General features: G+C 35.0%; 1 protein-coding gene across 3 annotated transcripts in view; it reads left to right on the top strand.

Annotated features, from left to right (window-relative positions):
- The window catches only part of VPS13A (vacuolar protein sorting 13 homolog A), a 233,138-nt gene that overhangs the window by 178,310 nt on the left and 40,360 nt on the right, over positions 1-14,468 (top strand). For all 3 annotated transcript variants that reach the window (XM_041740166.1, XM_041740174.1, XM_041740183.1), the window contains exons 54-59: positions 618-850; positions 4,368-4,521; positions 5,012-5,158; positions 5,379-5,460; positions 6,379-6,448; positions 7,293-7,398. In XM_041740166.1, the coding sequence (XP_041596100.1) occupies positions 618-850; positions 4,368-4,521; positions 5,012-5,158; positions 5,379-5,460; positions 6,379-6,448; positions 7,293-7,398 (792 nt within the window). The remainder of the gene's footprint in view (positions 1-617; positions 851-4,367; positions 4,522-5,011; positions 5,159-5,378; positions 5,461-6,378; positions 6,449-7,292; positions 7,399-14,468) is intronic.

Raw genomic sequence — 14,468 nt, 5'->3', positions numbered from 1 at the left:
CAAAACCAGAGAGAACTGGACTACTGTATATTAAAATTTGCTGTTAATCAGAATATTCACTAGAATACTGACTAGAAATTCATGGCTGTTATTAGAATTTGCTGTTATTTATTTTGTTGAACTTCAAGACCCTGATATTAATACAGTGCTTATAAATCAGGGCTTCCTGCAGAATTAACCATGTGGTGAATATCTGTGCTTTGTAGAGCATGCAGCTGAAGTGTCAGTTATTTTTTATTCTATTTAATTCCGCTTTGTAAGGAAATACAAATTTCTTACTGAATAATTTTGAACATATAACACATTGATTAGTCTTAGAATAAAGCAGAGAAAATAATACTTTGTATTACTGATTAGCTTACAAAGGAAGACTAGATTTTATTAAGATGTTGAAAGAACAATAACACTTGATCTGTCTTCATGATTAATAACTTCATAATGCATAAGCTAACATCAACTGATTTTAATTATGTAAATTTCTGACATTATATAAAAATTCATTTAGTATGTCCAACCCTTTGAAGTAGTTGCCATTATAATTCTCATTTTTCAAATGTGAAATCTAGATATCCTGATTAAGACTCTAATTTTTTATTTTTTTGATGGTTTTGTTTTAGGATATGATGACACCTATAAATTCTGGGAAAAAGACCATTTATTTAGTTTCATTCTTTGAAGGCTTACAACGCATTATTTTATTCACTGAAGATCCAAGGGTATTTAAAGCAACATATGAAAGTGAGAAAGCAGAGTTAGCGGAGCAAGAAATTGTGTTGGCCTTACAAGATGTTGGAATTTCTCTCGTCAACAATTACACAAAGCAAGAAGTAGCCTATATTGGCATTACAAGGTTGGATACATTTAAATGATTAGCTGTTAATCATTAAGAATGGTGATTATAAAATCTAAAATAACATAGTTTAAGTTTTGTGTTTTAACTATTATACTAAGGTAGTGCTGATTTAAAAATACTCTTGAGATTTTCTTTTTTTTTGCCTTTTGAGATAAAGATATATCAAAAATCAAATTTACAAATCCTGTCTTAGGTTGATTCTTAAAGCTTTCAAAAAAGTTAGTTTTACTCAGCTTTTCAAAAGTATACTTTAACATGCCATAAGGAAATATTTAATTTTCCATTACCGCCTACCACAGTGTACAGTATAGATGCTTCATAAATAGTTGTTGATGGAATATAGCCAATCGTTTTTTAATTTGATCTTGACACTTTAAGATCTAATAAGGTAATATGGAATATATCATTCCCCATGTAAGTCATCACCAGTAAAACTCTTCTTTGTGCCTTTAATCTTCTGTTCATAAATATTTAATACATAATACAGTTAATTTGTATGTATTAGTGCCTAATTTGAGGGCATCCAGTCTGTATAACCAGGATAATGTTTTAACCCTTGAAATTAAACTCTAAAATAAGCATATATAATATCAAAAGATTATGGCATAGGGCAGCCTGGGCGGCTCAGCGGTTTAATGCCGCCTTCAGCCCAGGGTGTGATCCTGGAGACCCAGGATCGAGTCTCACGTCGGGCTCCCTGCATGGAGCCTACTTCTCCCTCTGCCTGTGTCTCTGCCTCTCTCTCTCTCTCTCTCTCTCTCTCTGTTTCTCATGAATAAATAAAATCTTAAAAGTATATGGCACAGGTTTAAATTCATTTTTCTATATAAATTCATCTAGAGGGATCCCTGGGTGGCGCAGCGGTTTGGCGCCTGCCTTTGGCCCAGGGCGTGATCCTGGAGACCCGGGATCGAGTCCCACATCAGGCTCCCGGGGCATGGAGCCTGCTTCTCCCTCTGCCTGTGTCTCTGCCCCTCTCTCTCTCTGTGACTATCATAAATAAATAAAAAATTAAAAAAAAATTCATCTAGAAACACCCTTGACTTTTCATTGAATGGAATCAATGCCATTTAAAAAAGAATATTAAAAACTGTGCAGCCCAGGTGGCTCAGTGGTTTAGAGCTGTCTTCAGCCCAGGGCATGATCTTGGAGACCCGGGATCAAGTCCCAAGTCGAGCTCCCTGTATGGAGCCTGCTTTTCCCTCTGCCTGTGTCTGCCTCTCTCTCTCTCTGTGTCTCTCATGAATAAATAAATAAAATCTTTTTTTAAAAACAATATTAAACACTTTTCATACAAATTTTTATGGTTCTCAAGAAATGTTTATTATTTGCTAAGTGCTATATGCTAAATGATGTGAATGCAAAGAGGAATAATACACAGTTCCTGCCTCTCTGTTTATTAAGTGAAAATAAATTTTAGAGGGAATTAATAAATAGAATACTTAAATAACTTAAATAGGTAAACAGAGTGAAGTAATTTTAGAATGTGGATGGATGCTTTTATTATGTATTTAAGTCTTTTAGCAATTTTTCAGTAAATGAGATTTGTTCCATTCTCTCTGGGATTACTATTTTATACTTTTTCTCATTTTTTAAACCCCCATTTTCTCTCACACTTCACTGCCTTGTATCTCATTTCACTGAGGAAATTGAAGCAGTCAAAAAAGAATTTCCAAAGACCTATTCCCCTAAATCACAACTTTCTACCCATGAACATTTTTTACCTACATACTGTGCCAATATCTTCTCCAAGGTTATCATAGATACATGTACTCCTATTTTAAAATATTTTTCAACTTTGCACTCTATTCCATTTCCTTTTGGCTTCTTGAGACATTGATCCTGCAGTTCTTTCTTTATCAATAATTTTTGGCTCTCTCTCAGATTATTTTCATCAGTATTATTTATCTCAATGTAAAAAATTCTCTTGAGCCTACTTTCTCTGCTACCTGCTGCCCATTTCTTGGCTTTCCTTTATAGCCAAACTCCTCAAAAGTGTTAATCAGTTACAAAAGAGTATAATATACTCACTATCTCCGATTATTATCTTATCCATTCTTTCTTTAGCCACTCCAGCAGGATTTTGCTTTCAACACACCTTGAAACTGGTCAAAATCACCAGAGACCAGTCCTCATGTTGCTTAAGTTTATAACAGTTAAAACGGATCCCTTCTTGATAGTAATGTTTGGCTTGACTTCCAGCATACCTCACCATCTTGGTTTTTCTTTCTTTCTCAGAATTCTCCATCTTGTGTTGGTTTCTTATCTTCTCAAATGCTTAATATTGGGTGCCCTGAGACATGAGTCCCTCTTCTCTGTTTCAAATACCACATATTAGCCAACAGTTTTAGCAGTATATCTTTAACGAGATTTTTATTCTAAACTCCACATTTGTACATCCACCACCTACACAAAATATCTACTCTTGTATCTGAGACTTCTTAAACTTCATATGCGTATAACCTAACTCCTGTTGTCCTTCGCCCAAATCCTCCTTCCCTATTGAAGCTAATGGCAGTTCCCTCCTTTTAGTTGCTCAGGCCAAAAGCTTTGGAATCATCTTTGATTCTTCTCTTTGTCTCACACCCCACATCTAATCCATCTAGAAGCTCTGTGTTGACCCTATCTTCAAGATAGACACAGGGTCTGACCATTTCTTACTGTTCACTGTTCTACCCAAGGCAGAGCCATCAACATTTTTCTCCTGGCTTACTCCATTAAACTCCTAACAAGTTTTTCTGCTTCTCCGTCTGCCTATGTCCTTCACTCCCACCACTTCCCCTGCTCTGTCCCAGCACAGTGTATTCTTTACAAAGCTTAAGTCAATCATGATGATCTCATCATCTTCAGTGATTCCTCATTTCACAATAAAACTCAAAGTCTTTATAATATTCTGTAGGGCTTTACATTATCTGGCTTCCCACTGTCTTACTTCATCTTCTACTCTTACTGTGTTCCAGGCAGGCCTGCCTCCTTGTTCTTCTTTGTACACTACAGGGGCGGGTGCTCGGCTTTTGAGTTTTTGTTCTAGCTGGTTCCTGTCTCAGAAAAGTTCTTCTCTTCTTGTCTGCTGGGTAACTCCCTAATCTCCTGTGAGGTGGCTCTAGTCTCATCTTCAGTGACACACTGGCTCACCACTCTAAGACTGCAACCCCCATTACTTGGTGTATCTCAGTACTCCAGATCACTCTGTCTTTTTCTTTTTTTCAAAAGCATTTTCACCTCATACTTCATTCAAATATACTAATTTATTATTTACTCTTTATTGTCTATCAACTAAAATAAAGCTCTAGGATGGCAAAGATGTTTACTGATAGTATCCCTACCACCTAAAATAGTGTCAGAGTAAAAGTCTGTATTGATTGAATGAATTCATACTTTTAAACCTGTAGTATTCTTGCATATAATTGAGGTTATTGTAAATTATATTGAAAGTTTTGCAATTCATATAATAAACCAGATAAAATGAAAATGTTTATAAATTAGTACCATGGTTTTTGCTTTCACATGTAAGTTCTGATGTGGTTTGGGAGACAAAGCCCAAGAAGAAGGCAAGATGGAAGCCAATGAGTGTAAAGCACACTGAGAAGTTAGAGAAAGAATTTAAGGAATATACTGAATCTTCACCTTCAGAAGATAAGGTTATTGAATTGGACACTAACATTCCGGTAATATTTTTAAGTACTGATGTGACGTTTTAATTTTCATCTGTTGTAATCAGATGAATCACTAGTGAACTTTTAAGGAAAGTCTGGTTTCCTTACAAAACAATGAATTCTATCATATATACTTTATATAAACTACTTTAAAGTCCGTATTCTCTTAAGATGCTAATGATCTATTCCTTAGTTAACAAGAAGCCAATATGTTGTTTTATTTTGCTTTTTAAATTATTTTTTCTTTTGTCACTTTATGTATTTTTTAGTATATTATATAAAAAGTGATGCAACTAAGCTATAAGTATTATATGAATATTTTAGTGAATCGTATTGGAAAGATCTGATCTAAAACTAGTCAGATTGTAAAATCCAATCTAATCAACAGTTTAGCCTATTGTTTTAACTAATGTTATCTTTAAAGTTTTGGGTACCTATTTCTAATTTTAATCAATTATGAATACAGAGAAATTCAGTGCATTTTTGGTGGTATATTTTTCAGGTTCGCTTCACACCTAGTGGTACTAATATGAAAATTCTGCAACCACATGTAATAGCTATACGAAGAAATTATCTTCCAGCATTAAAACTAGAATATAGCACATCTGCACATCAGTCATCATTTAGAATTCAAATTTATAGAATACAGGTGAGTCTGAAAAGGTACACTACATTCATAAAAAACATAGCAATAAATCAAATGTGTTTCCATGATTTTTTTTTTCCCCATGATCTTTCTTACCTAGTACTTCAGTTTCAGTGTTAAACTAAACTAGACAGCTTGTTTCCTTCTACTTACTAGTAAATCCTGTTTTTCTAGTCAGGTACTATAACATAGTGATATACTGACCTGTTTTTTATTTTCTTAGATCCAAAACCAGATACAAGGTGCTATATTTCCATTTGTGTTTTATCCAATTAAACCTCCCAAGTCAGTCACCATGGATTCAGGTTTGTTTGTATTTTTAGATCACCGTAAAAATGTTTGTATCAGCTCTATGGTTTATTGTACTATAAAAATATGAAATGAAACTATTCTCAAGTCTAGTTTCTGTGGGATCATAAAAAACTAAACCTCTTGTAAAAGGAACAAGTACTCAACTAAAGTCAACAACATGTTGACTGAATTCTGAGGGAAAAAATAATTAGAAATACATATTTAAATATTTAGAAATATTACTGATTTGTAAATCCCTGATTTAAAAGCCACCTGGACCTTTGAATAAGTTGTGAAGAAAGTCAAATTCAGATAGAATTTGACAAAAGATAGAAATTGTCCCGTATTCTCCAGATGAGTGTAATAATGACAAGTCCACTTTTCCGTCCTCCTCTTCCCCTTCACATACCTTCTTTCTCACTATCCCTCTGCCCCTCACTTTCTCCTTCCCTTCTCCTCCCCTTGCTTTCCACCTCCCACCTCCACACCACTGGCTCTGTGCTAAGGCACTATTGATAATCTGCTTGGAAGCTTTTGACCTTTGTACATGCCCAAGCCCCTCCACCTGGAAGTCCAGGACAAGACCCTGGAATCTGTGTTTTCACAGTGCTTCCCTGGTGATTCTAATGCATACTTCTACTTTAAAATCACTAATTTAAAGGATTAGTTGTCCTTAAAGTGATCACAAATAATTTTTTTAAAATCCTGGGGTCTGAAATTAAGACTACAGTCAATCTTACAAATAGTAATTTTAATTGATACCTGTGATTTAGTAAATTATTTAGTTCTCCATTGTTATGTGTATTAAATTGCAAGAAAATGCTTATCTTTTGCTTAAAGCATCATGGGATTAATCTTATTTATTTATTTATTTATTTATTTATTTATTTACTTACTTACTTATTTATTTATTTATTTATTTACTTATTTAGCTCCAAAGCCCTTTACAGATGTCAGTATTGTCATGAGATCTGCTGGGCATTCCCAGATATCACGTATTAAGTAAGTGTCTTAATGTATTTCTGTGTCTTTATTTAATGTATGTGAATTAATTATACTCTTTAAAAATGTATTTCAGATGAGTCAGAGGTTTAAGTATAAAATATTATAAAGATCATTAGGAAAATCTATTTTATAATCTTGAAGAGTCAGAAGTCTTTGAATGAAATATACTTAGATATTAACTGTATCTTATTACTTTATTTATTGTTGTCTCATTTTTCTGTAATTAACTGCAAATTGTTTTAGAAACAAGAAAAAAATATTTTAAAATTGTCACCAGTCTAAGAAATAGAATATTGACAGAAACATCCATTGATGTATTACTCCCATTTCTTGTTTTCTCCACCCTATCAGCTACCAATAAGTACTATTTTCATCCCTTTCCTTTTAAAATATAGTTTTATTGTATAGATGTACCTAAACATTATGCTTCTTAGTTTTCCTTTCTTTTCCTCTAATAAATTTTGTTGTTGTTGTTTAAGTGAACATACAGTTTTAGGACTGGATTTTTTCATTCAACTTTTTACTAAAATTTATTATTTTTACTGATGTAGCTACAGTTTATTATCACTAATGTATAATATTCCACTGTATGACTGTATAGCAGAGTTTATTTGCCAGTTTTCTCTGTTAGGCATTTTCACATTTTGAGTTTGGTGCTAATTATTATGAACAGTGGTGCCATGACTTTTTTTATTTGTTAATCTAGAAAATCCTGAATTTCAATATTCTAATAGTTATCTAATGTTTTTATTTTTCCTCATCTGATTTTCCTAATGCACTTAGGTTTTTAATGGTTTTCTATTTTATATGGTTTTTAAATGTTTTCTATTTTATATTATAGGTACTTCAAAGTGTTGATCCAAGAAATGGATCTCAGATTAGATCTTGGGTTTGTTTATGCTTTAGCAGAACTTATGACAGAAGCTGAAGTGAGTGAAAAAAATGAGGTAAGACTTAAAATGATAGCATTGACAGGGAAGAGTTGGGGAAGGAGGAGGACGAAAACGATTATAAATTTTTAAAGGTATTAAAATGGTTTTGATCTGTCTTAAAAATAAAGTTTAAAAATTTTTCTTATGCTGCTATGGTGAGTAAATTGGTAGAAATTACATTTTCAGATTATAGATGAAAGTTAAAATAGCCTTTTGAAGGTGAGTTAGCCAATAGGAAAGGTTTTAGGCCAATAGTGAGGAGAAAGTAGTCATGTTCACTTCACTATTTTTCCCTATTTTATTTTCCTGGATTACTTTTGATAATAACTTAACAATTTGGGTATGACAATATTCAATGAGAGAAGGGATAAAAATTAAAGGTAGTATCTATTTGTGACTGGTGGAAAGACTGAAATCACAGTGATTGGTAGGGTAGATCAGATAGGATCTCTTTTTCAGCTGTCTTCAAAAAAATTCTGAAGACAAGACAAATTACATGGATAAGATAAGGGCAAATAATGCCCTTTTTTTTTTTTTTTTTTAAAGCAATATATTGGGATGCCTGAGTAGCTCAGTGGTTGAGCATCTGCCTTTGGCTCAGGTCGTGATCCCGGGGTCCTGGGATCGAGTCCCATATCAGGCTCCCTGTGGGGAGCCTGCTTTTCCCTCTGCTTATGTCTCTGCCTCTCTCTCTCTCTGTGTCTCTCATGAATAAATAAATAAATACAATCTTTAAAACAGTTTATTGGTATACAGTTCACAAATCATACATTTTTAATCATTCAGAGTATATAGTGCACTGGTTTTTAATGTATTCACAGAACTGTACAACCATCATTACTATCTCATTCCAGAACATTTTCGTCAACCCAGAAAAGAAACTGTGCCAGTCCCATACAATCACTAATATACTTTGTCTGTAGGATTTATTGTTGTTCTAGATATTTCATATTAATGGAATCATATGCTATTTAGTTTTTTTTAATGGGCTTCTTTTACTTAGCATCAAGTTTACAAAGTTCATTCAGGCTGTAGCATGTTATTAGTAATTCATTCATTTTTACGACCAACTAATATTCTGTTGTGCGTGTATTTCATATATATATCCAGTACTCTGTGGATATGCCACATTTTGTTTATCCATTCATCAGGGATGTTTGAGTTGCTTCCACATTTTGTCTATTATCATTGCTATGAATATTTATGAAGTTAAAATCTTACAAAATGTATGATTCTAATTTCAGCACATCTTAATCAACATTTGTTATTATCTGTCCTTTGGATTCTAGCCCTCATAGTGGTTGTGAAGTAGTATATCATTGTGATTTTGATTTGTATGTACCCTGAGGAATGATGTTGAACATTTTTTTGATGTGTTGTTTGATCATTTACATATTTTCTATAGATAAATGTCTTCAGATCTTTTGCCTGTTGTTAAATAGGTTGTCTCCCCCCCTTTTTTTTTTTAATTGTAACAATACATTCTGAATACAAGTCCCATATCAGGTACATGATTTGCAAATATTCTCTCATTCTGTGTGTTGTGTTTTACTTCCAGGATGTCTTTTGAAGCACAAAATTTTAATGTTAATGAAATCCAAGTTCTGTTTAATTATTGCTTATGTTTTTGTTGTCATCTTTGAGAGTCTTTTGCCAGATCTAAGGTTGTGAAGGTTAGGAAGATTTAGCCCTATCTTTTAAGAATTTTTTTTATAATCAGGTTTTTCATCCATTTTGAGTTAATTTTTGTATATGGTGTGAGGTAAGGGTCCAACATGAGTCTTTTGCATTTGGCTAATTGTCCCAGTACTATTTGGTGAAAGACTATTCCCTCTTCATTAATGGTCTTGGTACCCTGGTCGAAAGTCAGTTGACCATTAACATTCAATTTTATTCCATTAATCTATAAGTCCATCTTTTTACCAATACTGCACTGTCCTGATTATTGTTGTTTTGTGTAGTAAGGTTTGAAATTAAATATGAATCCTCCTACTTCAATCTTTTTTTTTTTCTACTTCAATCTTAAGATTGTTTTGACTATTTTGGGTCCCTTTGTAATTCTGTATGAATTTAGATTGAGCTTGAAAACTTCTTTGGTGAAGTCATCTAGGGGCTTGACTGGTATTATGTTGAATCTACATACCAGTTTTGGGGTTCTGACATCTTAACATTATTAAGTCTTGTGATCCTTAAACATTGGATGTCTTCCATTTATGTAGCTTTTTATTTTCTTTCAGCACTGTTGAATAATTTTCAGAATATAAGATTGGCTCTTCTGTTAAATTTATCATTGAATATTTTATTCTTGTTTATAGTCTGAGCAAAATGGGTTTTTAAATTTTTTTTAAAGATTGATTTTTTTAAAAGATTTATTCATGAGAGACGGGGGGGTGGGCGGGGGCAGAGACACAGGCAGAGGGAGAAGCAGGCTCCATGCGGGGAGCCCGACATGGGACTCGATCCCGGGTCTCCAGGATCACGCCCTGGGCTGAAGGTGGCACTAAGCCACTGAGCCACCCGGGCTGCCCAAAATTGTTTTTTAAATCTCATTTTGGTTTGTTCATTGCAAATGTATAGAAATATAATTGATTTTTTAATACTGACTTGTATTCTGCAACCTTACTGAACTCATTTATTAGCTCTAATAGATGTTTTGTAAATTCTGTAGGATTTTCTGTATGTAAGGATCATGCCATCTGAGAATTACTTCTTCCTTTCTGAGCTAATCTGGATGGCTTTTGTTTCTTCTTCTTGCCTATTGCCCCACTAGAACTTCTAATACAACAGTACAGTATTGAAGAAGAGTGCCAAGAGCAGATATCCTTGCCTTGTTTTTGTTCTAAAAGGGAAAGCTTTCAGCCTTTTACTGTGAATTATGATATCAACAGTAGATTTTTTTTTTGTAGATAACCTTCATCAGGTTGAGTTCTCTAATAGTCCCACTTTGTCAAGTGTTTTTTATCATGAAAATTTGTTGAATTTTGTCAAATGCTTTTTATACATCTGTTTGGATGATCATGTGGTTTTTGTTCTCTTAATTTTATTATATTGGATGTTAAAACAACCCACTTGATCATGTGTATAATATTTTTAATATTTTGCTGGATTTGAGCTAGTAGTATTTTGCTGAGGATCTTTGTGTTTATATTCATGGGATAGTGGTCATTACAGGTGAACACTGTATTTTTTATTCATATATAGTCAGTTGCTCTTAAATTAGTTAGAAGAGGAAAAGATTATATACTTTTACCATTTTACATAATTGTCTTTACCATTTCATTTTTTTTTTTTTCATTTGGATTCCAATTACCATGTGGGGTCACTTGCTTTCAGCCTGAGGAACTTCCATTAGTATTTCTTCTAAGGTGGGCAGCACGGGTGGCTCAGTGGTTTAGTGCTGCCTTCAGCTCAGGGCCTGATCCTGAAGACCCAGGATTGAGTCCCACGTCGGGCTCCCTGCATGGAGCCTGCTTCTCCCTCTGCCTGTGTCTCTGCCTCTCTCTCTCTCTCTCTCATGAATAAATAATAAAATCTAAACAAAGAAAAGAAAAAAAGTATTTCTTGTAAGGCACACCTGTTAGCAATAAATTCTCTTAGTTTTTGTTTATCTGGAAATGTCTTCATGTCCCTTCACTTTGAAAGGTAGCCATACTGGGATTCTTTCTTGGCACATGTTTTTCTTTGAGTGCTTTGTATATGTTATCCTACTGTATTCTTGGCTCCTTCTTTCTGCTAGAAAGTCAACTATTAATCTTTTTTTTTTTTTAAGGTTCATTTATTAGCATGTGTGCACAGATTGTGGAGGGGGTGGAGGGAGAAACTCAAGCAGACTCTGCACTGAGTGTAGATCCTGACCCTATAGGGGCTCTATCTCAGGACCCTGAGATCACAACCTGAGCTGAAACTAGATTCGAACATTTAACCAACTGTGCCACCCAGACACCCCAACTATTAATCTTATCAAGGTCTTCTTGTATGTAATAACTTGATTTTCTCTTCTTGTTTTGAAGATTTTCTCTTTGTCTTTCACTTTCAGCAATTTTGTTGTTCAATAGGTATTGTGAGCCTCTTTCCATTTCCGTACTAGGAGTTCATTTTTTTTTTTTAAGATTTTATTTATTCATGAGAGAGAGAGAGAGAGAGAGAGAGAGAGAGAGGCAGAGACACAGGCAGAGGGAGAAGCAGGCTCCAGTGCAGGGAGCCAGACCTGAGACTCGGTCCCGGGACTCCAGGATTACGCCCTGGGCTGAAGGTGGCGCTAAACCTCTGAGCTACCCACGCGTCCCAACTAGGAGTTCATTTAGCTTCCCAGATATGTAGCTTACTGTTTTTCACTGAATTTAGAAAGTGTTCAGGTATTATTTCTTCACGTGTCTTTCTTCTTTTTCTCTGTTTTCTCCTCTGATACTCCCATATTGTGTATGTTAGTATGCTTAATGATGTACCACATTTCTGAGACTTCATTTTTCTTGACTCTCTTTTCTCTGTTCTTCAGAACACTATCTTCAAGTTCACTAATGAAATAGTGAATTTAATTTAGGATATAATGAAGTGTTTATATTTCTTCTATCAGCTCAAATACACTGTAAGGTCCTTCTAGTGAATCTTCCATTTCTGTTACAGTTTTCAATTCCATAATTTCTTTTTTTTTTTTTTTAAGATTTTATTATTTGAAAGAGTGAGAGAGAGAAAGCACGAGCTGAGGGAGAGGCAGAAAGAGAGAGGGAGAAGCCGGCTCTCTGCTGAGCAGAGAACTTGATGCAAGGCTTGATCCCAGGACTTTGGAATCATGACCTGAGCCAAAGGCAGATGCTTAACGGACTGAGCCATCCAGGTGCCCTTCAATTCCATAATTTCTAACAGGTTTTTTAATAGATAATTTTTCTCCCTCCATGTTGATATATTATTCTATTTAATAAGACATGATCATCATAATTTACTTTTCTAAATAACATCTTCTTTACTTGAACATATTCACAGTGGTTACTTGGCCGTATTTTTCTTTTAATCCATTCTGATCACATCTCATATGCGATTTCTTTTGTGTACTTTTTCCCCAGTGTATGGGTCCTATGTCTGACATTCCTATGTCTTTCCATATTTTATAATTTTTAGTTCAGAACTGGACATGTTAGATGACATACTATAAAACCCAGCTAATGGTTCCTTTCTCTCACAAGCTTATTTGTTCATTTTGTGACCTGCAGTATTTATTGACTTCTATCCTACCCATACCCCTGACTTTTCCTTCATTGTTAAGCTTTTGGTGTTGCTCCTCAGAGAGGTGAGGATTTGAGATACTTCCCTTTACCCTGGAATGACTGGTTTTGGGTCTAGAGGGCGTCTTTTCTTTTCATAACCACACCCAGCTATTGGGCTTCACTAATTGCTGGCTGATTGCTTTTTTTTGTTTTGTTTTTTTTCCCAACAACACCTTAGGCCATAAATTGCTCTGCAAACTAATCCAATCAAACTTGGGCTTTTTTCAGAGAAACTGATCTGGAGATCAGTTTTTGATATTAATTATGACCCTAGGAGGATCCCTCTAATACTGTCTCTTTCCCCATTTCATTCATAAAAACTAAGAGGCCTACAGTTTAGTTTGTATCTTCATTGAATCAGTGATTTTCCTTCTGTTACCTTTCTCTTTGACATTCACTGTTTCCTAAAGCTCAGGCTTGAACTTCTTCGCACTCTCTTGCAGTTGTAAGCAATTTCTTTGGGAAAAGATTAGGAGTTATTTTAAGGTTTCCTTGTCACCCAGAGAAAAATACCTGAACCAGAGATTCAGAACTGGGGGTGGAATAAGAGTGATCAGAACTCAGTTTTCTCACTGGTTTCATACCCAGTTAGAGCCTTTGTTCCACGAGTAGTGGCTTGGTAGCAGGATGGAAGCACCCACCTCCCCCATAATATAGCTTTAGCAGCTGGTAACTGGAGGTAGGATGAGAAATGCTGATATCTTTGCCTCCTAGAAAGTAAGTATTCCAACTGGACACTGGGCAGAGAGGGAGCTCTAGACTACTACACTCAAGTGTGAGCCCCGCCTCACACTCCTTGCTCAGTGTTCTTGAGTGTAGTAGTCTAGAGTTTAAATAAGGCTTGTTGAACTAGGAGGGGGAATTAAGAGAGTGATCCTTGTTCAAATACCACCGATTTGCTTTTTTTAACCAAATTTTTGTAGATTTTTGTGAAAAGATGCTTTATTTGCATATACCATTAGGTTCATTCATAGAGACCTTAAATACTTTCTTTTTATTTTTTTAAGGATTTATTTATTTTAGAGAAAAAAACGTGCCGCCAGGGAGAGGGTAGAGGGGGAGGAGGAGAGAATCTCAAGCAGACCTCACCACTGAGTATGGTGCCTGATGTAGGGCTTGATCCCATGACCCCAAGGTCATGACCTGAGCTGAAACCAAGAGTCAGACACTTAACCAGCTGAATCACCGAGGCACCTCAAATGTTTATTTGTTTAAATTCCACCAGTTTCACTGAGGAGCTGGTCTTAAGAGCCCTTCACGCTGTCATCCCAGAAATTAATTTCCAGATACTGTACTCTTAATAAGCCCATCATCTTAATATTGTTGATGATAGAGCACAATGCGTATGTTGGAGCCATTTCTTAACACATAGAAGTAACTTAAATTTGTGAGTGTTTGAGAATTAATGTTGGGATACCCAGGTGGCCCAGTTGGGCATCTGCCTTCAGCTCAGATCATGCTCTCAGAGTCCTAGGATTGAGCCCAGCCTTACACTCCTTGCTCAGTGGGGAATCTGCTTCTCCCACTCCTCTGTCCCTCCCCCATACTTGCTTTCTCTCTCTCAAATAAAATTTTAAAAAGAGAATTAATGATGATTATCAGAAATGAAAGCCATGATCATCACTTCATGCAACATCATTTTCAGTGCCTTCCCGTTTTTTATTATATTATGGGTCTCTGTAGATGTCAGTGAAGTATTTACTAAAAACTAAAAAGCTACAAATAGACTATGATGATATTTAAAGAAACAAATGTTCCTAAGTGTTGATGGATTGGATTATAGTAGCCTTTTTGGGATAACTTGGTAATCCCAAGAAGAAAAGT

This window comes from Vulpes lagopus, chromosome 2 (assembly GCF_018345385.1).
Source record: "Vulpes lagopus strain Blue_001 chromosome 2, ASM1834538v1, whole genome shotgun sequence".
Classification (NCBI taxonomy): domain Eukaryota; kingdom Metazoa; phylum Chordata; class Mammalia; order Carnivora; family Canidae; genus Vulpes; species Vulpes lagopus.
The sequence above is the reverse complement of the archived record's forward strand: the minus strand, read 5'-3'. Positions and strand labels throughout refer to the sequence as shown.